The following is a 27,259-nucleotide window of genomic DNA, read 5'->3' on the forward strand; positions in this document are numbered from 1 at the left end:
TATTGTTTACTTAGATCCTCGTGCTTTCTACATTTGAGGACGCTACACGGCATGAGTTGTGGTGAGTCGCGCCCTCGGCCATTTGGTTTTGAGCATGAGTGGCCATGGCTGCTTTTCCATATCAGCAATTCATACACGTTTGCATGCATGGATTGTGATGCCTGTACATAGAAAACATTGAAAGACACATTTTGAAAGATGACATTACAACTAAATGCCAGATTCACTGCGAAGGTTGCTTCGCAAATGCTGTTATACAAGACAAAACAAAACATTGGTATAATAACGCCCGTTACTCCCGGATCCATTGTATGACCACGGCATACGTTCAGCTTTTATGCTATCTATATGCATCTTTTTCGTGGTTCACATTCATGATGATGCTCCTTGTTGCCCGCCACCATTGGCAGCGTCAACGGCTGCTATGCCCTGTCTCGTCTCAGCAGCAACATCGTCCACAACCGGACGCAGCGCGTCATTTGCGCCCTGGACATCGGCGACGACAGCTTCGAGGGCATCAAGAAGGGCACGGATTTCTTCTCTTTGACGACGAACTTCATCGTACAACAGAGCGTTTTGCGATTGTGTCGTTTGTAGGCGAGCATTGAGTTGCGACTGGTGCGCCGTGAGGGCGGGTGTGAGATGTGCGGCGAGGATTGCTGATGGGGGCAGAAGATGAGGACTATGTATATGTTAGTGGATGGCTATTATAGCAGTGGCGAGGGAACTTGCGGTGTTAGTTCTTCTGTTGTTGACTCGGCGCGTCGGCGGGAAGCATCGCTAATAAGGCTCTCTAGATCATTGAGCTTAGGAACGACCTGTCTCGACACCATAATATTGTCAAACTCTTTCTGCCCGTCTCGTATTAGCATTGTCCTCATTTACCGCTTCGTTGTGTCATACCTCGCACTTCTCGCCAAGCTTATCAACCATTTGTCCCTGGACCTGCCTCAACACACCCTCCGCCCTTTTCGCAACCGTAGGGTAGCAGCCGGCGACATTATCCCATCCAATCTTCCCCAGCGTCTTCTTTAGCGATCGCGCATAGAGTTCTTGTAGACGCGCGGCGCGGGGACCAGGCGAAACGGCTGTGTGTCGCTGAGGGAGGGGGGGTGATGCGGTAGGGTCTTGTTCTGATTCTGGTTGTTGTTCTGCTTCTTGTGATTGAGGTTGTGTTGTTTCTTGGGCTGCTTCGGCTTGCGCGGGTTGTTCGGGTTGCGGGTCGGGTGCCATGACGATAGATATGGCACCGATGTTGAAGATGTTTGTTCTTGGTGGTTGAGAGACGCGACTGATAAGGCGGCGCGTGGGGCAAAGTGCTATACATTAGGCAGTCTACCTCTTATCGCACGTGGTCAATCATGATCACTATAATTCCTTATCAAGGAAGTCCAGAGTCAATCTGGTCTTAAATATTCAGAATATATACGTCTATGAAAACAAGCTTGTCAAAGCCAATGGTATGTCGTGTTTGTATGTACGATGTGTATCCGCCCATGCCCAGCCCATCATAATAACCAAGGCTCATCAGCTCATGGAACTTGCACAAGTCCTCATGACGCAGCCTTTGGTCTGTTGCACCACCGTGTTGTGGTTCCAAGTAGAAAATCTATAGGGTATCGATTAAAAATACCAAGAGAAAATTGTTCGTTCGTCTGTATGTTGTTGATGTTGTCCCTCTCGTCCTCTTCTTCGTCGTATGTCTCTCCGTGTTCAGTTGGCAGCCAGAATTGCAATTGCGTCAGCGTCCGTAGCGCGATCCTGCTTTCCGCCGTTTCTTCGCTTCTCTTCCTCTTCTTTCTTGATACGATCTGCTTCTCTTTGTCGTTCGTGGCTAACATATGTGGCATATCGAAGTGTACCAAGCGTCAAAACAGCCATGAACAGTATTCCCAGAACAGAGCGACGGATAAGGATCCATCTTACTGCTTCAATTTCTGATTTAGCATCGCTACTAAGAACAATGCTGATCTTGTAGTTGATTTGCTGAATCTGTGATCCTGTCAGTCACCAAATCTTGCTGATATCGGAAAGGGTCCTTACGGAGCTCTCGACGCTTTTCTGTTCTTCTCTGACGGCCATTTTGCGATCGTTAAATGAACCCCGAACATTATCATTAAGTGTATGAACCTCCTGGTTGAGTGATTGCGTCAAAATGTCGACTTCGTGCTGCAGGTGTGTTCGCTGTTGCCGTAGCTGCTCTTCCTCAAGCCGTCGGTTATTCTTAATCTCGGTACTCAACTCTGAACAAGCTGCTGTGAAAAGGTATGTTTCCTGAGGAAGCTGTTAGCCAATGTTGCTTAGCCCGCCATCGACCAAGACCTCACGTTTTCCACATCGCTCTTGCTGACAAGAGTTGACTGCGCTATTTCGAGATTTTCCGCGAGTAAGGTTCGAATCGCCTTCATTGATGTTGTGGCTTGCTCCTGTGTGTAACCCCCTTCCTGTAATTGCTTCACAAGCGAGTAGGTATCAAAATGGTGGACATAGGGCGGTGGGCACATGGCCGGCCCTGGTCTTGTCGTTGTCGTCTTCTTGGTTGTTTCTGGTGGTTCCATATGCAGTACTGCTTCAAGGGGGCCGCTTTGTTTTGCCTCTTCCCGGGCTGTTCTGGCTTGTTGTTCCTCCTTCGATGTCTCGTTCTCCTTAGTTTTTTGCTTACTGCTCGTCGATGCAGCAGCCTCGTTCGTAGACACTGGCTTATCTGGCGTCGCCTGTACCGACTCTTGTGTCGTACTGCTCTCAGGCTCGGGACGAGTAGGAATTTCGCTAGTGAGTGGATGCGAGGCATTAAGCTTGGCGGTCGTATCTGCCCTTAGGGGCTGAGGCTCAACAGCTTTTCCTCTCCTTCGCGCAAAAGTGCCTCTATGTCGAGCAAAGCCAGCAGCAGAACGGGGTGTCGCACGCAGACCTCGCAGGACCTGAGGGCTTAGGAAGGTCAACCGAGCAGCGGCCGTCATGGTGGGCAAAAGATGACCCCGCGGATAGAAAAGGAGTGAGTAGCGATCGATGGTTTCGGGGCTTAGAATTAGCGACGGCTAACGAGTTCCAAGTAATTCAATCATGGAAGCAAGGGTTTCCCCTAGAATATGATCGTCGTGTTGAAAGAAGTGGTTGTTGAGGTTTGATATGGTGCAGTCCAGAGATGTAGCACGTTATGGCTCTAAAGATTAGTACCTTACAGAGGGTCCCGTCGGAGAGGAACCGGCAATCGGCGTGCGTACCTGCTTAAATGACTTGGCCTCCAATGGATCTCGCCCTCATATGTCATTCATCCAAAACTGGTTTAGTGCTCAGCAGCTTGTTTGCGAATTGCCGTTCATAGCCGCGGGGGTCCAATCTAATAGATATGTACTTATTAGACTATTTTTCTAATTAAATGTTCAATCTGTCTTGGCTTTGCTGGGGGTTAATGAGACACATGATCTGTTCATAAACCAAGGGGTACTTCGGCAACGCCTCATAAGAATCGTCTCCTTTTCCCCTTTCCATTCCAACCCACCTCCTCTTCATCAAGGGAGACTGCCAGCAAGATTGTAACGCTGTCAGGTTGTTTCGTTTACTATCCCAGAAACCAAGCTGCAGCAAGACATGAATAAACCCAATAGCAAGTACAAAACACCCATCATCCTACCAAACTCCAAGCGGCACCTCATTGTATTGAGTGCGCTGTCTGTACCTCGTGATGGCATAATTCCTATGATCAAGTGCCTGCCTTGTTCTTTTGTCTGTATGTTCAACTCGACGGAGGGCTTTCCGCGGCGAGGTTTGTCTCCTATTAACCAAGACATCCAAATCTATGTGTAATACAACGTATGAAGTAAGATTCTCTCAGTGCTTGCAAGCATGTGGGTGAGTCCGCTGCCGCTGTCGATCATCGATTAGCTGTTTACGCCTCATCGCTGTGGACGTGAACAGCAACCTCCGGGTTCTTGATGCCGGCAGATGGTACTTCAATGGCACTGCCGTTGGCACTTGGTAGCCCATCACTTTGTGGGCTATTTGTTTCATTGGTCAACATCGGAGTTGGTTCAGCCGAGTCAACTTCGATTTTGAGATTGATAGCCATATTGTCAACGACCAAGATCTTCTCCACCACTTGGCTCAAACTGTGTGATGGCTTTGGAAGGGGCGCACTCTTCTTCATCGTCTCAAGATGCGTATGGATCTTTTGTGCCAGCTGCTGCTGCCCGGGACCTTTGGTGTTGTGAACTAGGCTTTCTACCTTGTGTCAGCCATCTTCACATATATAAACAGAGTGACCACTTACTAATAACATAATTTGCAAACTGGTCATTGATCAGTTCAAACAAAGTGTCCTTCCCACTCGCACTGACAGTGCAAAGCTGTTCGCGGATTTTTGTTCGTTGTTCATCCGAGCCAAAGGCGATGCACTTCTCGACTACATTGGACGAAATCTTGTTCTTGGAGAAGTTCAACAGTTTGTTGATGACCATCTCAACAATTCGATCCCTGTCACTGCCGGGTCGGTGCTCGATGATAGCCTGAACGACATAGTTGCCGAATTGGTTTGTGGCAAGCATCTCCATCGATGGGTAAAGCGGATCCAGGACCTTTCTAATGTCGTCCTCCTGGCACACCTCCAGGAGTCGTTGAATAACCCGGCATCCATGCGAATCCTGGCTGAGTTCCAAGGCGTGTTCTTCAGCAACCCCAACAAAGGAGGCGAGATTTGCTGAAGGGAGCTCTTGGACGAACTTCTGGATGACATGGTTTCCAGTCTCGTGCTTCATCAAATCAAGTAGATGGGGTTGGATCTCCTGGACAAGTTCGAGATTTTGCTTGACAAGGAAGTGCTCTATGGCCTGCTTAAATTAGAAGTCTGAAGATCAACAAGAAATGACAGTGCGTACCTTCTGGACCACACGGCAACCGTGTTTGTTCCGTGCTAGATCGTTGACGTGGCCTTTCATTTGCTGAAGAATGTGATATTTCTCTCCCTGCCCTGTATATTCGATCAAATTCTGCATTACGTAGTTGCCGAAAGAGCAGATCATCACGGTGCGAGCATCATCTGCTATCTCTAGCAAGATTCGAGTCTTCTCTTCATTGGTCGCAACGGCCAGCTTCGTTTGAAGCCACCTTGATGACTCCTGTTCTCCACTGGCGTCGACCATGTGACCATAAGCTTCACAAAGCTCCGGTTGAGGACCAGACCTCTTCGTTAACCGACCACAGAACTCTTTCACCCATTGGTTTTTGTAGATCTTGGGCCCAGGGCCACTGTTCTGGTTATGATAGGGGTATGGTGCTCCATACCCAGAATTGTTGTGCCCTAGCTGGTGGTAGCGCTGAGGGTACTGGTCAAGTCCGAGAGTATACGGAGCGTTGGGTTCAGAGAACATCGCCAGCTGGTGGCCATAATAGGGTATAGACTGCGCTGCCAGTTGGTTGACTTGATTCGTCATGCGGAGCCCTTGATCCACCGGTCGAGCAGAATACACTTGATTCCAAATTTGCGGGTTCGCTCTGGTGTTGAGTACTTGGTCTGTGAGGTTCGAGAGGCGGTCGATGGAACCCCGGTGCATCGTGGAGGCTTGTGCATTCATCATTTCAGAAGTCACATCCAGGCTGTTGCCATTGACACGTTGTCCGCTCGCGTCGTTGTTCCAGGGCTGGCAATTAGGGTCGAAAGCAAATGCACCGGACATGTTTCCCAGAAGGTTGAAGGATGTTGCATCCAGACTCTGGCTGTTATTATGGTTAAATGCTTTTTGATTGAGAGCCTGGTGGTTGCTGCCTTGGCTGATGTGGTTGGGGAATTGTTGCTGGGACTGTGTCGATTTGCTTGCAGTATGGGTAGCACGGTAGGAGGGTGAAGATTGAGATTGTCGTGAAGAGCTGGAGCGGTGGTCCTGTGTCCGGCCGAAGCCATTGAAAGGATCTGAATCGTAGCGAAATGCATTGCCGTACACAGCAGTGCTCCTTTCTTTCGAAATGCCCATTTGGGAGAAGTGTCCCGCCAAGCTTTGGTCATTCCCTAGGTCGCTGTTGGGGATGTGGTCTTGTGCCATCCTACTCGGCGATGTACTGGGCGATCGTGTTGCGAGAGACGTTGTTCCCCAGAAGGCGGAGGTGGTGGGTACGTTGAAAGCATTGGATCCGCGTCGCTCGCCATTCTCTTTGATAAGCGTGAGTATACGCACAATAGAGTAGATTGGGTGGAAAGGACAATATTCACATACCATTTGCGAACAAGTTACGAGTGTGCAAAGTATCCCATGCCGTGGCATTGGTGCTGTTGTTAGCCTGGGAATGCATGGGCTGCCGTTGCGATTGATCGAAGGCTCCCGTGGCCATGGTGTTGGAATTGATAGGCCCGGCGGGTTGACGTCGCTATTGAGATAATAAATATATAAGCATGAATCGAGAAAAGAATAAATCGATTGGGTCTGGGTATGGAAGTTGATGTTGATGTTAAAAGAATGTGTGTTTTGTCCGGGCAGGGCTTGGTTGGTTTGGTATCGAATGCATGGGGTAGGTAGGTTAAGGCAAGGTAGACGAGACGAGACAAGACAAGACAGATTATGGGGGACCAATTTTTTGTGTCGCAGATGTTGTAAGGCACCTAATGGTAGGAAAGGCAAGGTCCAAGGTGCCAGCGGCAGCGAATCCCGACGTGCGCTAGCTATTCGTAGTTTGAATCTGACGCATTTGGGACAAGTCGAGACACACGAGCATCCATCTCTGACGTCGCACTCCCTGGAACGTGGGCCATGGGGGCAAGCACCTTTAAAAAAACAAGGGCCCTGAATGTTTGGGGGCAGACCAAGAAGAGTGTAGAGGGTTTGATGGCCGAAGGTAAGGTAGCAATAAAAAAAATCAGTCAACTTACCGAGCCAGTCTGGTGGTTGGTCATTATGTCTCAATATAATGATAGCAACAGATATTCAAATATAATACTGATTATTGCAGCTGTGGTTGTACTTATGCCCAGGCCGTATGAAGGCTGTTGATTGTTTGTGTGGAATATGTTTAGGAATGTTCCAGGATCCTAGAAGGCGAGGAATAGGTATGGAGGGTTGATTATGTAGACTAATGGGACCAGGGGCGACAATGGATGATCTTTGTAGGGGTCCACGAGTCCTTGGGTACGTGAAAGCGGCAGCCGTGGCAATCGTAGGTAGGTATGGATGGGTATTGATATGTGACTGTTCGTCTTGGATGTGACTGGGTATTGTCGTCGAGGTGAATATTTAACAAGAAAAATAGACGGTCCAGAGATTTGATTGTTGGGAAAACTCGAATGAAATATAGACAGGGTAGTGAGTGAGTAGATATAAATGAGATCCTTCCCGCTCCCGGATTAATTGGTTTTGTTGGTGATATTTGCGAGCATGTGGGCGAAAGAAAAGAAAAAAGGTTTGACAAGAGAAAGGCAAATTAGAGTATTAAGAAAATGTGTTGGTCCAGGATTTGCTGAAGAAACCCAAGCTCAGGCCCAAGGTTAGACAGTGAGTTAGGTTCGTAGGCACCTATAGGTCGGAGCTCAAGTTGGTTTGGACAAAGAAGATGTGGCAAGCGACAGCTCGAAGCAAGCGGGTGTAGAGCGGTTTTACATGAAATGCAGTCTCCCGTGAACCAGTGAAAGGAAACAAGGGCAAACTAAATCAATGTAAGGTTGCACGCCGGCGTCGGAATGTGCGGGCCCCAAACAGAATTAAACTGGTAGGACTTTTGGCCTTTTGCTCCTATTCAGGGCTCCTAGCAAAGGGAGGGAGGGAGCGGAGAGGAGTTGCTTGTGCTGCCTGGCTGTCTTGTCTTGTCGTGTCTTGCCTTGCTCTGCCTTGCCTTTGCCTTGCGGGCAGAGGAATGATGTGCGTGTCTGGCCGGCTCTCCGCCTTTTTCGCTGTATCAGAAAGAGGGGAGGACGGATATGCTTAACGAGCGCTGTTGACAAGGGTCTTCCTTGGTGCAGGGAGGGAGGGATCGTATTGCTCGAGGTGGATCAGGGAGGTTGATGAAATCCAGAACCCCTCGATATGTAGTCGATTCAGGAGATAGAAATAGTTTAGTTTGTCAAAAGAGGGGAAATCAAGGGCTCTTTATTGCTGCCGATTGACAGCCTAGATATCTCCCTCCCAATCGTCGGCGCATGAAATTGTCACCACTCAGCCAACGACCCTCCTGTCCCATAACGCCATTTACTCTTTAGTTGGTGTATGTAGGTAAGGTATCTTGTGTAAGCCAAATCATGATCGCACAGCTAAGACATCAAGTTTTCTGGCCTCCAGTAACCCACGCACTGATGCCTGCCTACCTATCAGTCTATCTATCACTCCGCCGACCATCTCACCGTTGTGACAGCCTCCTTTGTTCATTGTTGAACCAGAGGCCGGGCTGCAACCCACAGGGACTGCTCCAGAGTTTGGCTGGCTGTTTTCATATCTCTGTATTACCTCGCTACATGGTACAATGAGGAGGCCTCGCATCTCCCGGCGGTCGCACGAACTGTGCTTTTGCACGCGAGTGACATCAAGATGGATCGTGACTTGCGACTCAGAGCTGAGATACTTTGGTTGAAAGGAGGGGTCCAACAGCCAAAATTTTCCTTCGTCCAATAAGTCCAGTATTCCAGTTGTTCAAACTTCTCGCTGGGCTTTCTCTTTCGTGCATTGACTGGCTAACAAGATGATCATATGAGGATCTCGCAAAGATTGCTATTTACCCTGATATCTTCAACTTTGGAGATTAATGTTCCATGGCTTAAAGCCTCACAAGGAAAGCCAAGACGGGCGCTCGGGCGGCCCCTGAGGGCTAGACCAAGATCGTCCTCCAACCCGTTATGCTAGCCCCAACATAGCTTAGCTCGAAAATCACCCGCATAATCAAATCCTAATCAGGGAGGAAGCTCTGAGAGCTTGACTTTGATGAGGCTTCTGTGTCAACAAGAGAGTTCATATTCGTAACTCCTTCTTGATTTGTGGCCTCTCATTTTTCGGCGCGTGTCACTCAAGCATGTGGGTTCACAAGTCATCTCAAGTTTCGACGACAATGTATCTTTTGTATGACGCATAGACTCAGAAAGCGCCTGAGCATGCGTACCTAGGGTATGTGTTCTCAAGATAGTAGATAGATGCAAGAACACAAATAAGAACGATAGTTGGTTCTATCAAAATTTGTATCCAATAGTCATAGAGCAGAAATACCCTTTGCATACTTTTCGGTTCAAATACCTTCAAAGGGAGTATCATACTTTAGGTAGTCTCCATGAGTGGCCGTCTGACTAGGTCCGTTCTGCTAATACTCCTCTCAACCACGTCAAGTGACTGCTGACTGAAGCTCTGTGAGTGTAACTGTATTTCCAACCTTCACTCATCCAAAGTTTCAGCATCACGTTGTCTAGTGGAATGCACCGGTACTGGTCGAGCATTGCTGTTTCTCCCCCCAGTTCTCCAGCTCCAGCACAATCGAGCAACCGCCTCGCGATAAATAGAGCGTAGGTCGTAGTCTCCGTGTCAAATGGGTCGATAGAAAGAGTCCGAGGCCTTTGAACCCCTCATGTAGAGGGGAAATCCAGATACGAGACTTCAGTATTTTCGTATCCTGGCAACAAGCACCTTTACACATAGTTGATTTGATTCCGCGAACTTGCGAAAGTTCATCATACATATGCAACTGATAATATTCCAAGATTTCCAGAATGAAACTTCCCGAGCTGGTAATAACACAGAAACTGCGCAAATTCCGCTTGGCAATGATGATACCGCCCGTTAACTATACTAGATTGAGACTGTAAGTCTTTAGAGCTTCTCGTAGTCACTAATGCTGTCTAGACCTTCTGGGATGGTTAGGTAGTTCGCCAATGATACTTGTTATGTAGACCTTCATCAACTCCTCAACGGGCAAGAATTCCCAACAAAAAACACACTAGCTCACAGACTGTCCCTCCGAGTAGCTAAATGAGCTCATGTGGAATCTAGAAAAGACATTTTGTGCTATTCTTGGCCCGACCTCGTGAATCGTGACCAGTTCCTTTGTTTGTTGTGGTGCAGAAATGTTTCACCCCGTACTTAGGGATCTTGATATTGCATTCCTTGAACCTGATAATAACGGCTCGGAGTATGCTGCTCTTCTGACCAAGCAACGATCCCTCTAGCATGAGGCTGTTGAAAACATAATGTTCACAGGCTTCGGAAAAAGTCGAGGTGTTCATGCGTCAAAGCGTTGTTGCGCGACAGAGACACATGTTCTGGTATCGCTGGACAACGGTATGCCTGAAAGACATGATTTTAGAGCTTGTTCATGTATATTCCATGCTTGACCCTGGCAACTGTATTGTAGCACGCAACTTTCTGTATCCTGGAGCACATTACTCTGTACATGTATGTGTTGTGCATGGTGGTGTCTGATGAAGAAATAACACAGTTGATGAGGTGACTAACTAATCAAGCGAGATAAACAAATGAATATTTACTTCCCTACCTTGGGTTGGCGGCACTTGGACGAAATAGAAAGACAAAGCCGAGGGAGCTACATCTCCGAAACATTTGGAAGATCCAATCTTAAGAAAACTATAGTAAACATGCTAATATTGTAGTTATAAGAGGTGAGGCTATTTGATCGATTGACCGCGCGTCCTTATGATTGTGCCTGTGTTTGTTAAATGTCTTGTCGTAAGACTGCGAATGAACTACATAGTGGAAGTCTGCGTCTTTACGTGAGGGATATACGCAGCATGTCACGCAACCGTTTTCTGTGACAGTTTCCCTTTGGCGAACAAACATCCGGTATGGTGCGCTGAAGACATTGAGAAACACCAGGGTATATTTCTGTCAACCAGCTTGACAGGACACTCGAGTATTCCGTAAAGTCAATGCCATTGCAACTGTTCAGTCCAAGCTCAGGGTAAATGACGAGTGCACGAGAAGGAGAAAGGAGAGCTATATGTCTCCTGATCAAATCAGGTATCGTTGCTTAAAAGCACGGATACCGGTGCCACTTCAGAGGACCTACCAAAATGAAGGCGGACAGACGGCCAGAAGAAACGAAATGCAAGGAACAATCGATTGCGTGCCCGGCCGTTTCCCCCGAGCATGGATATGGCTTGCAACTGGATGCAGAGCTCGGCCGATTGCCTTCTGCGATCGTCCTACTGTAAATAGCAGCATGAACGCGTGTGCTGTGTTGCTTATACGTGCCCGTATCCATTGAAGGAAGACTACGAAAGAAGAGTGGCTATGGGTGCGTTGTTCCAACAAACTCATCACGCGCATTCGGCTGAGGCGTCTCGCTCCATCATTGCAAGCGTCGTGGCACCGGGTTAGCTTAGGATTGGGGGCTTGGGCTTGTCCCTTTTGTGTGTGATAACCGTTCGTACCTTGCATTGGCGTCCAAAATGATGGATCCATCGCTTGCCACACTCGCGTGAAATTCTAGGCTCCTTTCAGCATCGTTTAGATGAGCACAAAGAGTCCAGTCCAATCCAGCAGCAGGAGAGGCATTCGGCTCCTTGCTCGTCTTTATGGATAAGGTCATCAGTCAGAGACGGTTCTTTGTTGTCGTCTGCCCTTCATCGAGGAAAAGAACTTCCAGTCCTGGCTTGGCAGGGGGAGGGAAAAGGCCTCGACCAATGAACCGGGCGGTTACAGGGAACATGTGGGTGTCGAGTACAGCGAATCCCAGCGAGTATCCAGTCACTAGAAAAGCCAAGTCGAAGAATTTCAAGGGCCCGCTGGTCATGGTCAGCATCGCCGAGGAGCAAGAGGATGAACCTGGAGCCAACAGGTCACATCTCCTGTCGAAGAACCCGAATTAAATGATGGGAGCGGGACCGTAGCAGAGTTCTTATTGGGTGGACTAGCCAACCAAACTGCGGTGACCGCACGTCCTTTGGAAAGGAAGGTGGCCCAGCACACCACGACAGGTGGTTTAGCGGCCAATTGCAGTGATTGTGCCCCTGAGAGGACCAGGAAAACAGTGGTCCCTAGTGGCTGTCTAGCCCCTCAGAGCGCCTAGCGGCTCCTACCATGGACAGCACCTGGGCCCAAGTCTCATTTCCGGGGCAGGGGCCCCTGTCGTGATCAAGTGTAGCTCAGGACAGGCTCCGAGCCAAAAACCCTCTCCCTCTGCTGTTGTGGTTGTTTCTTTCTCTTTCCCAACCCAATCCTCGCGGGCCAAGTTTGTGAATATCGTCGACGGCATCGTTTTTTCGCTCCCAGTACATCTTGTTCTCAATCGCTTTTTGGATCTTCAGCTTCACTCTTTCAGCTGATTTCCGTCCGGTCTTTCCAACCCCCCTCTCTCCCTTCGTTCTACCCACTATCTTAGGCCCATCACCAACCACCTCGGTTTTCGGTACTCGCCAGGCATTCATTGACGAACTATTGGCGATATCTTCTCCCTGGCGTACGTTATCCTGTCCCATCTGACCCTCCACCTGCCACCTTTATTTAATCGAGTCGTCTGTTTGGGTTGTCATTGTGCAACACGTCATGGCATGCATTGAATTGGTGGGATCGCCATGGCTTCGAATTGGCCAATCCTCCAACACAAGTCTACTTTGGAGTCTAGATAGGCTTTCCCGGCCTTGATGCGGAATGGAAGTTGGCTGCAAATATTGGAGACTGCGTTGCAGATGACTATGCACTTGACAACCGCCACAGACAGGCTTGATCGCTCTCGCTGGGTTGCATTTCGGTCATGACCATGAGATGATGGCTTGCTAACATGATGATGAATAGACGCTGCTGGCTTTACATTCGTTCTCTCTACTCGGAGCACCCATCGCTACTACGAACTCAAAATCCGTTGCTACATCTACGTAACATTCAACCACAAACTCTATTCACGATGCCTTCTATTTTGAACCTCGTTACCCGATCTGACATGCCTGCCGATTCTGATGGCTCAAACGACAACATGATCAACCTCATGCTTGGCCTCCTCGGCCTTGTCTTCCTCGGCCTCATTCTGGTCGCCATCCTTTTCCTGTTCCGCCGCGCTCGCCGCCAGAAGCAGCAAACCATCCAGTCCGAGGAGGATGGTCTGCCTTCTTACTACGACAGCAACAGCAAGCGATTCACCAACCACCGCGGCCTTACCATCGAGACAACACATAACGGCCGCTCCAGCGTCTTCGTCGTCAACCAGGACGGCCGTCCTATGCTTGCCAACCCCAACTCTCCTCCTTACTCCCCCGATAACGTTCCCGAGATTCACATCACCTTCCCCGATGAGAAGGACGAGCAAGGCCGACAGCAGAGCGGTCGTGTGCTTGTCGTCCGCGTTGGTGATAACTCGACCGTCGGTCTGGAGCCCATGAACGAGGAGCAACTGCCCGCCTACGAGAAGGAGGCCAAGGGTCAGTTCTACTCTATCGACATGGACCAAATTGGTGGCCTCAAGGAGAAGGACCGTACTCAATTCCAATAAAGAGATGCCTCTCCTTGACGCTTCCCTTTCCTTTCGTTCGTCGCCGGCGATGCATCTTGAGCCGTCTGGACGACCTTGTCACGACAAAGCTTTGAATACGATTCTTCATTTTGGGACTTTTCTTCCCACCACCAAAAACTAGCGAACTAACCCGCCTACCATGGCTCGACCTTGCCATTGCAACCGGAGAGTCAACGGCACTATTCATGACCCGTTACTATATATATACCCGTTTACGCTGCGGTCTAATTTTCGCAATGCTACCCATCAAGTGGTCGCCCCTCCCCCGTCATACTTTTGCATATAGATCCCTCACCTTTCCCGTCAACCGACTTGAACAGTCAAAAACAAACTGCCATGGTCCAAGGTCCTAGGAAAGAGAGGGTTTAATGAATGGATTAAAAACATGAGGCGGAGAGGGGTGGCAGTGACGCACCCCGTGGACAGGCCTTGGATCACTCTGGCAGTTGATGGGTAACATGGGCCGAAGCAAAACACTTTTACTTTGAGTAAAACAATTTCCTATTTTCCATGGGGTTGAGTCTTGGGATACGACACGGAGCACTTTGGAGTAGCAACTAACTATATCTATCTGTAGTCGATAGTGTATAATTTCTTATCCTAACAATTTTGAGTAACTACAGTGACCCACGAACAAGTCTTTGTGATGTTTTGTTGACTGGCTCAGAGGCTGGCTGAAGGGAGGTTGGCGAGGCATGACCGGATCGTAATTCTGTAGATCCGCATTCCTTTGATTACCTCTTACATCGAATGTCTTGGTATGTAGAGCTTCTGATTGGCCATCCATCTCGCCGGCTTACACCACCCTTTGACGTTGAGTTGAACGGCTGCTGTATCAGAGAACACTGGGCTAATGATTTAGTAAAGATAGCTCCCAAGACTTTGACTATCTTTGGTTCAGTCTGGGTCGAAGCGAGTGTCAGGGTTTCTTTACAGTGTTAATCCGGGATCACCGGACAGCATCACGATTGGAGACAAAGAAGCATGCTATTGATTGACAATGTTCAGTTATCTTGCAGGATTCTCTCGGGACACTCATACTTGATCCATTCTGGTACTACTCCATGCTTTGCTGTGCCAACTGAAATCAAAACTGAAACCCTAGGGACGTACATCAAGAAGCGAAGAGTTGGGGAACCAGTTGCAGCTTCAAGTGAAGAGCAACATCTTATCAAGTTTATTCCCTATTTGCCCGTCTCCATGGCAGTCGAATAAACAGTCAAGGTTGATGCGTCAGCGGGACACATCACCATAGGACAAACACACGAGTTATCCTCGCCTTGGGCACGCACGGTACAGACGATGGCATTCTTCGACGGGTCGCAGCAACAGCAAGGAGGTCCAGCAGGGGTAGGTGTCTTTTCCTCGCGCTTAACGGGAGTGGCCGTGGTGGTAGTTGCAGGAGAAGTAGATGAGGTAGCCCAGATGGTAGGGGCACCGGCGGGACACACGACGGCGGCGCAGAAGCAGTCTTCGGGCTTGACGTCTTTCTTACAGACTGTGGCGGGCTTGGAGATATCGCAGCAGCAGCATGTGCCGTCGGCCTTGTCGTAGGCTGGCGCAGCGAGGGCGACGCTCAGGAGAGCTGCGACGGCGAAGAAACGCATGTTGAGTTGTTGTTCTTGGTTTTGATAGGACGATAGTAGATGGATCTGGCGGAGGAGTTGTAGGTAGGTCAGAGGAAGAGGAAGAGGATATATGTTGAGGCTGTAAGTGAACAAACAAGCGTGCTTGTTCGTGAATCACTTGGAAGAGAAGAATAGAAAATAGAGGCACTGAACAGGAGGACAAGGCAGGACACGAGGCATAAATAGAGACCCAAATAAGGCAAGGGAAAGCATTGAACTGAATTACACGAGGAACAAGGGATCAGGCTCCTTAAAATATACTTTTGACAGCAACGGAACAGACCAGACAGAACAAACAAAAAATGGGTAAGCGTCACCGGCTGATGAAACGGCCCCCGTCCCTTCCTCTTCTTGTTCCCTGGCCGAAGATCAATTAAGGATCCATTTACTGCCATTTGCCGTTATTTTATGTGTCTTATGTGCATGTACGGAGTATGTGTGACAATCACAATTAACCTTCTGATCCTCCCCGAATCCTTCACCCACAGATTCAGCCTCAAACCAGATTAAAAGAGGAGTACCTAGGTAAGTTATACGCCCAAAATCCTGTAAGACCTAGGGAACTTACGAGAAACTTAGTACCTAACTACCTACTGAGGTACTCGGCCATGACTTCATCTACATGAGACTCTCCGGCGCATCCTAACTTTGGTGCTCTAATTCTTCCTCTTGGTGTATTTTCTCTTCTTGTGCATGCAAGTGCCGTCTTTCATTTCCCGACGTGTTTCAGGACCTGGACTGACATTGAAGCCTCGCGTTTGACAAAGTCAAAGCGGGAAAAACGTGTTGATTTAGGCTGTTTCTGGAGTCGGTAAGTATATTTAAATTTGAAAGGCCGTTTGATCGATGAATTAACTAGTATGTATATATGTTACGCTGACTTGAACTGAAAGGGTAGGCTCTATCTTACATGCTAAATACCATCTTATATATGCTAAATGTTATGAATCCTTAGATGCAACACTATTCACATAATAATCACTTTATATGCTAAATGAATTATATGCTAAATACTATATACATGCTAAATGCAAGACCAATATCGTTCCAACTCATCCGCATGCAACAAACACTATCATGCATCATAACCACGTTATATCCACGAAACAACAAACACCACCCGCAAACAACAATGCGTTCATCTATCGTAAACTAGTTTGCTCTCCTTAATCCCAAATCTTACAAAGTGACGTTTGTCCTCTCACAGCCTCACAGTGATCGACACAGCACGGCCGTCCTTGGCTATATCCTGCGACAGAGATCGCTGCTTCAGCTCTCGGGGTCAGTACGGGACTCGCTACAGGGATCGACTTTTTTGTTGGAATGGGGGCGACGACGTATCGGAGAATACTTGTGCTACATTGTTTCTTTGATCGAGGAGTGCATGTGTCCTTGCATTATGTACTTTGTGCGCAATCTGTGTCCAGCTGGCCGGTCATTCTCGGATATCATCACGATGCCTCGAATTGATTGAGTAACATGTCTCGTATACAACACAAAAAATCACATCAGACATGATGTATGCGAGAGTCAAGATGGTCTTGGAGGATTGTTCAGCACTCTTTGATGTTGTTCTTATTGATAGTACTCGAGAATTCAGAATCCCTGCTATCTCATCTCAAAAAACCGAGCCACCTTTTTGCCTATGTCATTCATAATCTGTCATCGATTGACTAAAAGATTGTCAAGCAGTAGCTGACAAAAGAAGAAACCCGAAAAAGAAACCCCAACTGAAGGTACATTGCGTTGCATCTGTCCTTATATTTCACCAACTAAACAATATGCGCTTCCCAGCCGCTATTGTGGGAGGCTCAATTCAGAGCGTCCCAGAAACAAACGGTTCAGACTTCATTTCAACATTGAGACCGCGTGAACATAACATTCCGCATTGCTTTGATGCAGAGAAAATGATAGACGATAATAGTACACGTACAGCCAAACCAGCAGCTGACTCAAGGACTGACCTAAGCGCCAGGCATGCGAAGGATAGGGTACAAAGAGGATCCCTCACGAGGAGTACCCAGTTCTCTGGGAGGAGCTTGAGGGCTCTTTGGGTCAACATCCATAGCGTCGGAGTGGCTAGATCGTGGGGACTCATTGTCTTCCACGAACTCCTTACGCTCCAGACGTCCCCGGACATACTCGCGAAGAGTCTCAATCACTCGCATGTTCTCGAGCCAGCGGTCATACTGCTCCTCACGCTCACGGGTAGCATCACTGACATCGGACTCTGAAGAGGGAGAGCCAACAGACAGAGCAGACTCGCTAGCCTTGGGAGTAGAAGCACCACTGGTGTCCTCATGAGGCAGAGGCAGAGGACCAGCACGAGCTCGCTGGAGCATACCGCCGGAGTAGCGGCGACGCTCGCTGCCGTCAAAGCTAGGGCCAAGAGTGGTTGTGGCAGAGTGGCCGAAGCCCTGGCTAACAGCAGGGAGGCTTGTGGGGAGAGTGGGGTACATGACTGAGGCAGTCGAGCCGTGGCGGGACTGGGGAGACATGGCAGAGGATGATGGGCTTGGTGAGTGACCAGATGTGTATGACATGGAGCTGGAGGGCGGTGTAACGGCAGGAGTACCGGTAGATGAGATGGCCGTCAGAGGCGAGGCCATGCTAGCGGCAGACACAGGCTGGTAGCCGTCAGCTCCGACATGCATGCCGGTAGGAGACCTGTGAGAGGTAGGAGGTGAAGGAGTGTTGCGGTAACCGTTGAAGCCGTTTTCAGCGTGGTGAATGTGGACACCAGCAGTAGCGTGGTTGGCATTCTCGTAGATAGTGTCTTGCATCTGGCCAAGAATGGTGTCGATGTGAATGAGATCCTTCTGAGTTCGTGCGCTGGGCATGGGGAGGTAGTATTGCTGAGCCAAGGGGTTTTGACTGGGAGTAGGACCAGCGTGGACCGGAGCGGGAGCAGGCTGAGGCATGTACTGCTCGGTAGCAGTCATAGGACCGTTGGGAACGGAGAGGTTGCCATGGAGGGGCATCAAGGAACGGCCAATCTGGGCGTAGGACGAAGGATCGATCTGTCGACGCTTGGCGCTGCCGAAGAAATCGTCAACCATGTCGTAGGTGCGCTTTCGGTCATAACCGCCGGTGGCAGCGCTGTATCCAAGGTGCTCGGTACGGGCATTGTTGATGGGAGGCTGGTTGAAGTAGAGACCATAGTTGGTAGAGGGCTGGGGAGCATAGTAACCGCCACTAGGATGGCCTGCCTGATGAGCAAAGGCAGCTGCGTTAGTTCGCATCTGACCAGTGTGATCATAATAGCTAGAGGGGCCTGGAGGCGGATTAGCCTCGAGGGAAGGAAAACCGGAGGACCACAGCCGTGGACTAGAGTCGAGATGAGACATACCCTTTGGAGGCTGTGGCCTGTAGTTGAGTCCACCTTGAGGATCCTGGGATGGGCGAACAAGTACAGAGTCATCGGCATGGGTCTGGTTTGCGTGTGAGCTAGCTCTTGGGCATGGGTTGTGGTTGTGATTCTTACCTTGACATGCTTCTTCAAGTCCTGAGGACGCTTGAAAGACTTGCCGCAGAACTCACACTTGTGAGGCTTGAGAGGAACATGGACACGGATGTGCGAGGTGATGTGGTCTCGCTTGACCGTGGTAGTTCGGCAAGAGTTCCACTGGCAAGTCAAGTTGAGGTTGTTTGTGCTCTTGCGACCAACATGGCGCTCACAAATATGCTCCTGTAAGAGGTCAGTTTTTGTTGCCCGTTGGTGATGTTTCAGTATCTTACGTAGAGAGCCTCGGGAGCAGGGAACTTTTGGTTGCAAGCATTCCATCGGCAGATAAGGTTATCGTCGCTTGATGTTGAGGGAGCAGTGCTGCTCTGGGATGTATTAGATGTGGCGCTAGGAGCAGGCGTCACAGACTTTGAGTCATTGGCGCTGCCAGAAGATGAATCTCCTGATGATGAGCCCTGCTGTTGTTGTTGAAGCTGAGGCTTCTGCTCTGGAGCCGGAGGAGACATGACGGGAATAGAAGAGAAATGCAATAATGGGATATCTGATCAAGCCCGCTCTCAATGGCGATGCTGTATAAACTGACTGACTGACTGAGACTAGTCAGAGTGTAGAGGGTCTTGCTTTAGTTCAACAAGGGTACGATGGGTATCTCTCAGGGTAAAATCAATCAAAAACTGTTGAAACGGAAACAAGTTGGAGATTGATTGATAGATTGATAGAGACGGGTGATTACAGATGAATGAGATGTTCAAAAGAGAGTTCGTTCTTGATAAATGAGTGACGGAGGGATTGAGCTCCCTTTACATTCACCCAAAACTCTTGGGCAAGAGAATGAAGACGGCGGGATTCTTGGCGACTCTTGGCAAAAGTCTTGGCAAGGACCAGAGGTACTGACAACTGACGGGTACACGATCGGCCATACCGGTGCGGTAACGGTGGAGAGTAGCTCTTGGCGTGAGCTACACCCAGTTCGATGGCAGATTGAGAATGCCAAGAGCGCCAAGGCTTGGCATTCTGGGCACTGCCCCTCATGTGCGTCGTTCTATTGGTCTTGTCGATATTGGCCTCACACAAAGCTGGCCACCTACTGCGTCAAGCGTTTTGTCGTTCCGTCACCTGAGCCATTGGGATTTCGGCCCTGACCTGACACCCTTTTCACTCTCACTCACCTTGTGCTCTTCACCTCACTCAGGGCGTCTTTCGGCGGGGGCCAGATCCGAACGACAAGAGACAAATGTTGTACGAGAATTGAAAATGCTGGGGTTGCACGAATATGTACATACGCTGCATGCGGAGTTAAGCAGGGGGGCAAGCAGTCAGTGAGTGAGTGAATGATTGAGTTCATAAGCCGGTAAAAATTATAAATGGAGAGTTCCGGGTCTATCGGGGAACTGTTATCCCCCGTAGTCTAACGTTAATATCAGCTAAATTTGACAAAATCTGCCGGAAGAGTAGTTAGTAGGTTCAGGCTCTGTTATTCCCAGGGCAGGCTATGGTATCGGATAGTGGGAAATTGACCTCTTCCGATAGATGAGTCAAAAGCACCAGACAAAGCACGCAACTTTGTTGAAAATACATGATAACTACTAACAATAGGGAGCGAGGCGTTCAGAGCATACCAGACTCCAGCAAACACATAACTTGATCCGGTCAACAACTGACCTGACTCGGTGAACCCTCTTCTCTCTTACCCGGTATCCGTAGGTACAGTTCCTAGGTAACCTCATGTCATCAGCCAAGCCAGACTCCCACACAACCAAGCTTTCCGCCCATCTGCTCTGCCCAAGCACCAAGGCCGGCGTCTAGTCTCTCCCATTCACTCTTGGACTTGTTTGTCCTCATTTTCTTCGCCGAGACATTTAGCCAAGACAATATTCTCCATTTCTTGTCAAGCTTGGCCCCAGACTGCCAAGATCCTCTTGGCATCTCCTTGCCAAGACAAGTAGATAGTCTTGGTCCTTCTCCTTCTCCTCTTTTCATGTAGGCACGCCAAGCAATGTAGAGCCAAGCACACGTTTTCCCCTTGTTAACTTAGTACTAAGGTCAGAAGTGATTATGCTTCTTTTCACTGCCGTTTATACTGCCTGCCTTTCTGGGCTCAGGTCACGTCGATCGCACTAAACTTTGATATGTGCAGCATGATGCTTCGGTTAAGAATAAGGAGGGAATGTTCTCTGCATGTGTGGTGGCCAATAAGTTACCTACTGTGTAAGACTGACTGTTCAAAATCAACTCCGATTCATCAAACCATACTATGTAACAACGTGTTATCATGTTTTACCTGGGCATCTGACCGGTTTGCGGGTCGGGTCGCATAGTCAATGCTTCCCCATATTGATTCTCCATATCGACATGCATTTTCAACAAGATATCACGTCTCAACCCATCCGAGATCTCTTAATCTGTCCAGTTGCAGCACAGTATCGTAACATATTGAACAACGGGTTTAATAACGCTCAGCAGTATCTCCATTGTTTGCCGTTGAAATAGCCTGTTCCTCCAAGCCCACCCAGGAAAATGAGAACGCCGAGGATCCAAACCCATCGTTGCCGCAATGGGGAATCGGAGATGGAGATGCGTCCGTGAAATGCCCAGAGAATATGATGCAGCCTCGTAGACTTGCAGGTTTTGCCCTTCGTTCATCGTCATCCAGTCAAGTCAATATCGTTCAATCTTCCAAGCGCTCTTACATAGGTACCTAGTCCTCTCCACCGAGTATCAGGATTACATCAACAGCCATTCAACAAATCCCGCACTGAAGATTGTATATTCTCCTCTGTCCTCCGCAGGAACACTCCCCTCCTCCCCGAACCATTACCCCAGGCCAAGCACCACTATCAGGCCAAGCAAAAGCCAAGAGAGTGCCCAGAGAATGCCCAGAACTTGAGCATCCCACTCCTTTTGATGCCAAGGTCTTGGTGATGACGACAAACGGTGGCAGTGCAGGCCAAGAAATGTCCGAGGTCTTCTCGTTCTTGTCTTGTGGACATAAGCCTGCTCAAGCTTTGTAGCCAAGATCAGAAGTGTTTTGATAATCACCTCATCGCATGTCAAAGCCAAGATGCCAGCGGCAGGATAGGGTAAGGTGATCGTCTATACTGCTATTGCCGGCTATTAACGCTTGTTGCTTCCTTGGCGTAACGATACTGCTTTGTGGTTGAGGGAAAGAGTCCGACTGGTGAGTAGCCTTGGTGTTGTTCGGTACAAAGGCTGATATCAACTCCACCAAGTTTATAGACCATATTGGCTTATAATACACCGAATACACAGTAAGTACATACCATGTGTGGTAACGAATGTAAGAGGCCTCCGGGTCGAACTGCTTGATCGTGATGCGAATGATGAAATTATTTAGGGTAGGCAAAAGCAATGTCGACTATATTGAACCACTGTCTCGTTATTCATGGCATCGGCATAGATCGATATGTTGTTACTTCTACTGGTGTGTGTGCCTGGCAGGCTTGAGTAGTTGGTTGTTGGCTCTGTTGTCATTGTGCTTGAAATTAAGGATCTATGTTGTACTCTATAAACCCATACATTGCTGATCTGGAGTAAACACCACTTACACGAGATACCATTCAGCATACTCACACTTCGTCTTGCCCACCCATAGCAGATTAGCAAGAGAAAGATCTGAGAACACAGTGAAGACATGTTCCAGTTTGCAGCTTTATCGTGAATCGACACACCACACAGATCAAAGGACGATTGCAATACCAGTATTGTGATTACGAAATATACTCAAAAACATGACCATTCACGTGACTGCCGATTATCGCTGTCTCCATCGATCGAATGACTTCACTTCTCTCCGCCGCAAAACTCTTTCATTATAACTTCCTTCAACCTTTCCATCATGAATACTTGTTGATAAACAAACTGTCTGAACACAGATTTCTTATCTATAAACTCTGAACTCGCCATTCTATGATGGTATTATCACATGCTTTGTTTCTTCTATTTCTCAACACCACAATACAATTCCCAACCAAATTCGAGATTGACGCCATATTCCCCATCGGCCTTGACCGACCAACCCCCCCATCTTCATAAAGTCAACGTCAACATTCACACGTGCGATGCTACAGACACTCCATGTGGAAAGGAAAGATCCGAACTTCCATTGGTAAGCTCAAGAGGCTTTGGATACTAACGATCAGGAAGCTATCTAATCCATCGCTCCAATATGATTTTACTCCTTTTTTCAGTCTTTGTGCCCTCGGCAAACAAAAGACACGAGGGCGAGCGTGTAGCGTTCGAGCCCAACTGGTTCCAGCCATGATATCATATCCCTGTATATTGTGTTAAGGGTTCATCCTTCTGTCCCTTTCCTCCTCTACCTGTTATTGATGATGATGCGTTCCCCACATCAAATGCCCATAAAAGTTGATTAAACAAAGATTCGAGAAAGTTGCAAAACGAGGCCCAAAAAAACAGGCTGCAACTGCCCACAAATGGTATAAAATAATCGTCGTCATAATCCTCCACATGATGTTGAAGTGGTAGGATCTGGTAATGATGCAAAGCCAAACTTGGGTGACCGGGTATTGTAAAACAAACACCCCAAGGAGACGACTCAACATCGGAGACCAGCCCTTCCCGTCAAGGGTGTTGTCGTGTCGCTCAGAAGCCAAAGCTCCCGGCATAAGTATGCACCTTGGGGCTAGAATGGAACAGCCCCCATGGAGCGACAGGAATATCAAGTGACGGAAGCTATGCCCCGACAACTTGTGTCCCCTCAATAATAAGAAATAAGACCCGGGTATTAGAACATTCCATCTCTGGGCACCGAAAAGTTTCGGGAGGCACCCAAGTATTGGAACATTACCCGTATGCTGACCTTCCACAGCCAACGATGGTTCACCTGTCGTGTAAACAGATGCCGCCGAGTACCAAGACGCCAAAAACCGAGCCCATATTAAGAAAGAGAAAAGTCTGAGCAAAAACGTTAAGAGAACCGTGTCATCGTGATAATAATAACGATCCAGAGGTCGCCGCCTCGGTCATTGGTGTGGGCCGACACGGCCTCTCCTTAAGCCCCTGCCCCGAATCGACCGCCTTCAGAAATACCGAAAGCCCAAAAAACGCCGTGCATGCAGAGAGGTATTATACAGAACCGAGCTGCAGGAGGGCCTCGACGGCCTCCCGCTCCTGTGCGTCAGAGGTGCCCGCCAACGCCGAGAAGTCGATGTTGAGTGTTTGAGGTGGGCGAGCCATGCCGGAGCTGGCAGAGAACGAACGAAGTCCACCTGGTGCATATGCAGAAGAGGATCGGAAGCCATGTTCCGTCTGAGCTGCCGCCTGGTTAGGGTAAGACTCGGCTCGAAGAGCAGCAGCGCCCATGGTAGCCCAATCCTCGTCATCCGTCGCATCCTCAGGATCATCGTTCATAACGACATCATCATCCGGAGCCTCGGAGCACGAAGCGGATCCAGATCCATCCATGGACATCTTGTCGGCCTCATGCTCCATCATATAAATGTCGTTATCATCATGAGAATACTGCACCGAGTCCCCGTTGCTTGATGCAATGCTGAGTCTGGGCCGGTCCTGACCCCTTCCGCCGATGTTGCCGATGGGGATCCCTGCGCCGTAGGATGAGGGAGGAGTTCCTTGTCGGTGTCGAGAAGGCTGTCCTCGCTTACGAGCATCCCATCGGCCCCATCCCACCTTTTCAAATTCCACCTCTCCATCCAGTCCGCCTCCTTCTCCTCCTCGTCCCTCCAAAGCTCCCACGACTAGTCTCCGCGCCTTTGCAGGGGGGATTCCAGAGAACCCGGGCACCGAAGTGGTCAGGTATCCCATGATGTGTCTGATAGCCAAGGGACCATGGTTGAGCAGGATCTCTGGCAGGTGGTATTTGGCGAGGAGAGAGCCAGTGATAGCACCCGAAGCCTCGAGGCCAGGCGAAATCGAACGTCGTCGATCCGACGGCTCGTGAAGGTCCAGGTCTGAGTCAATAGGCTCAAGCTTGGCCTTCTGGAGCTGCGCCTTGAGGCCATGAGGCGGCAGGTTGGGAGAGATGGAGTTGGGGGGAGTAGGAAGGGGTTGTTGAGATCGTGTCACAGTCGCAGGGACACTCCGAGCCGCTACAGCAGTTAAGTTGTCTCGACTCGAGGAGGCCTGGGAGATATCACGAGCAGCCGCTGCCATGGTAGCCATGTTTACCGAGTTTCGGTCTTGTTTGTATGCGCTTCCGAACGAGCAAGTCTGAAAACGGGAAACTTTGGTCAGCGATTTTGATCTTGAGAAAGAGATAAATTTTGCGACGCGATCTCTGTGAAGAGAACGAGAACTAGGTACTGCTGCCCTATGGGAGCGGTAAAGTTGCGGTCATGAGAAATGGAGCCCGGCTCGCTCTCGAGTCACCGCGGTCGGTCGGTGCACTGCGTCAGACTAAGGTGAACAAGGTACGTACCTATTCAGAAGCCTGGTGCAAGGGGAGCTTGCAAGACGTTGTTGCTGAATGGCTGGTATATGGCTAAGTAGGGCAGAGCTGGCGCGATAATCTGGACTGTGACAAGAGACTCTTGTACGAATCTTGTGGTTCTTCTGGTAGTGTTGTTGTGTTTGATGGAAAGAACATCCAGGGAAGGGGAGGGAGATAAGTAGGTTATGTATATGAGTGTGTGACTGACTGACTGACTGTGACTGAGCATGAGCAACTGTGTGTGCCCTGCCCAGCGAGGGTGAGGCCGGTACGTACTTGCTACACTTGCACTTACACCTTCTGTAGGCTGGGTTGGGTGCATTCAGCACCTATCGCGAGGTCAATGTGCCCTGTCTCTGCCTGTTGGAAGGCAATTCTCACCTCAAAACAACCTAAGCATTCGGAGTCGGGTTGGTGGGTGCCATTTTTGTGGCACTGTACGTGCTAGAAGCACACCACCCTATACCGACAAATCACAGCGCAATCGCAGGCCACAGCCCCCAAACGGGTTAAAACCTTGAATCCATTCGTCTGCACCCCCATGTTTGGCCAACTTGTTTGGAGGCGCCTTTATTTTTAGGGGGCGTGTGCCTGCGGCGTTGGATGATAAGGTTGATTGGGAGGATAAGGTGCCTTAGATAGGCACTCACAATCACAATCAATCATCCATACACTTGCTAGCAATGTTGCACTGACTGGCCGGCTCATGGTTGAGACATGCAACCCAAAGCCATAGAAGAAGCCTGGAACCCAACAAACTTTCCCCTTTCTCTCTGATTCTACCACGCTTCCTTTCTTCATTCCCTGCCAAAAGTGGCACTCTCCTTTCTTTCTGCTGGTCCATGTGAAATTGTTTTTTTCTGTTTTTCATTTGCTTCTAATTCCCAAGCATCTGGTAGTCTAGGGAGACGAGAGGATCCGGGCCACAGCGCAAACGGGGAAGCGATCCGGCCCAGCCAAACGAAATAAATTGCCCGTTTCATGCCCTAGTGAGCTCCAGCTTGGTTCAGCGCAGAGCCCACGATATGGCTCGCGCTTTTTTCGCTATTGACTCCCTTTTCCCGTCTCGTGGGTTCTGTAAGGATGTTTAGTAGGGCATGGTTACCATGGATGGCACAACATCAAATGTCGGCTCAGCTTCCGGATGACACAGATCAATTCTCATCGTGAAAGAAAAGCAACAGGGACAAACAATACAGTCTCACTTAGGACGGGCCCGGCTCCGGCGCTCTGCTCTAGTTCCGGACCTCGGGGCTTTACGGCGCACGGAGACGAGGGCATAATTCACTCCACCATTTTATATCATCATGTGCGGCATGTTGAAAGGTTACTGGAGGCTTGAGACGGAGGGAGTCGGGCGTCTGGCATCTCTTCTCAAAATCTCCGAGACTGCGCGTCTAACTAAGCGGCACCGGTATCGATCGTCATACTGCTTTTCCAGCTTGAAGCAGGGCCCAGCAAAGAACCCCGTGTTTGCGACGGCTGGCTCTGGTCTTTCGGCAGGATGGGGCTCGCTTCTCTCTGGGTACAGTATCTGTCATGTCAAGTTATGCTACTATCTCCAATTTTCGTAGAGTCTGGGGATTCATTAATTAGTCGCAGCTCTATTACTGAGCCGGTGTCAGTCTTAGCGTGTAAAAGACACCACAGTGCTGCCTTTTGGCCAACACCTTAGGCCACGGGGCCCAGGAGATTGGGGTAAGGTTGTTGGAGCTTATTGATGTTAGTCACTCGTCCAAGGCTGTGGCTGTTGACGATTCAACATCAGCCACCAGATTATAGTCGCCAACATTCCATCCCTCCATCGACGTCGACGCGACTTGGCTGGATCGACTCGAATGTGCGGTTGATTCATCGAAATGGTGACTCAACTGAAGGGGAAAGTCGTCGGCGTCATGGCTTTCTATTCTTGCTTGTGGAAACGTGGTCGTCATGACATGCATCGCAGGGACACCCATGGAAGCAATGCTGATCGTAGGAAATACCTGCATCCAGCCGGCTCATGCAAGAATAATGCAGGCACCCTTTTGTATAATTCTGCAACAAAAGCATGCAAGTCTTCTGTGTCCAACTCACTCTCTGTATGAGTTTCTTTGGCTCTCTCACGGAATCAGCGGGCCCTGTGAGCATTCATCGACAGGGGTAAGGGGTCCCTCCTTTACTGGGAACATCAAGTCATGACAAGCACCAGCAACGGACCAAATTTCCATCATCATGCCCTAATTTCGCCCGGCTGCTGTTAGTGAGCCCTTGGTGCTTTGAAAAGGAGAACTGAGACAGGGCATCAAACTTGAATTTCTGGAATATTGTTGTGTGCCC

General features: G+C 49.2%; 7 protein-coding genes across 7 annotated transcripts; 1 reads left to right on the forward strand and 6 right to left on the reverse strand.

The window, feature by feature from the left end:
- Positions 1-372: 372 nt before the first annotated feature.
- FMAN_04830 (uncharacterized protein) lies at positions 373-1,233 on the reverse strand (the record flags this gene model as incomplete). Its single annotated transcript, XM_041828417.1, has 3 exons — positions 373-682; positions 733-851; positions 904-1,233. The coding sequence occupies 3 exons, from the start codon at positions 1,231-1,233 to the stop codon at positions 373-375; spliced, it is 759 nt and encodes a 252-aa protein (XP_041679282.1).
- A 480-nt stretch (positions 1,234-1,713) lies between these two features.
- FMAN_04829 (uncharacterized protein) lies at positions 1,714-2,960 on the reverse strand (the record flags this gene model as incomplete). Its single annotated transcript, XM_041828418.1, has 3 exons — positions 1,714-1,992; positions 2,044-2,274; positions 2,328-2,960. 3 exons carry the CDS (start codon positions 2,958-2,960, stop codon positions 1,714-1,716), a joined length of 1,143 nt encoding a protein of 380 aa, XP_041679283.1.
- A 929-nt stretch (positions 2,961-3,889) lies between these two features.
- Positions 3,890-6,321, reverse strand: FMAN_04828 (uncharacterized protein; the record flags this gene model as incomplete). Its single annotated transcript, XM_041828419.1, has 4 exons — positions 3,890-4,221; positions 4,271-4,826; positions 4,875-6,142; positions 6,207-6,321. The coding sequence occupies 4 exons, from the start codon at positions 6,319-6,321 to the stop codon at positions 3,890-3,892; spliced, it is 2,271 nt and encodes a 756-aa protein (XP_041679284.1).
- Positions 6,322-12,813: 6,492 nt separating this feature from the next.
- FMAN_04827 (uncharacterized protein) lies at positions 12,814-13,395 on the forward strand (the record flags this gene model as incomplete). The annotated part of the gene is made up of 1 exon (XM_041828421.1): positions 12,814-13,395. One exon carries the CDS (start codon positions 12,814-12,816, stop codon positions 13,393-13,395), a length of 582 nt encoding a protein of 193 aa, XP_041679285.1.
- A 1,205-nt stretch (positions 13,396-14,600) lies between these two features.
- On the reverse strand, positions 14,601-15,023 carry FMAN_04826 (uncharacterized protein; the record flags this gene model as incomplete). Its single annotated transcript, XM_041828422.1, has 1 exon — positions 14,601-15,023. One exon carries the CDS (start codon positions 15,021-15,023, stop codon positions 14,601-14,603), a length of 423 nt encoding a protein of 140 aa, XP_041679286.1.
- A 1,985-nt stretch (positions 15,024-17,008) lies between these two features.
- Positions 17,009-19,016, reverse strand: FMAN_04825 (pH-response transcription factor pacC/RIM101; the record flags this gene model as incomplete). Its single annotated transcript, XM_041828423.1, has 4 exons — positions 17,009-18,318; positions 18,394-18,475; positions 18,529-18,732; positions 18,783-19,016. 4 exons carry the CDS (start codon positions 19,014-19,016, stop codon positions 17,009-17,011), a joined length of 1,830 nt encoding a protein of 609 aa, XP_041679287.1.
- A 4,600-nt stretch (positions 19,017-23,616) lies between these two features.
- Positions 23,617-24,672, reverse strand: FMAN_04824 (uncharacterized protein; the record flags this gene model as incomplete). Its single annotated transcript, XM_041828424.1, has 1 exon — positions 23,617-24,672. The coding sequence occupies one exon, from the start codon at positions 24,670-24,672 to the stop codon at positions 23,617-23,619; it is 1,056 nt and encodes a 351-aa protein (XP_041679288.1).
- Positions 24,673-27,259: the final 2,587 nt, after the last annotated feature.

The sequence above is a fragment of the Fusarium mangiferae genome (assembly GCF_900044065.1).
Source record: "Fusarium mangiferae strain MRC7560 genome assembly, contig: FMAN_scaffold003, whole genome shotgun sequence".
NCBI lineage: Eukaryota > Fungi > Ascomycota > Sordariomycetes > Hypocreales > Nectriaceae > Fusarium > Fusarium mangiferae.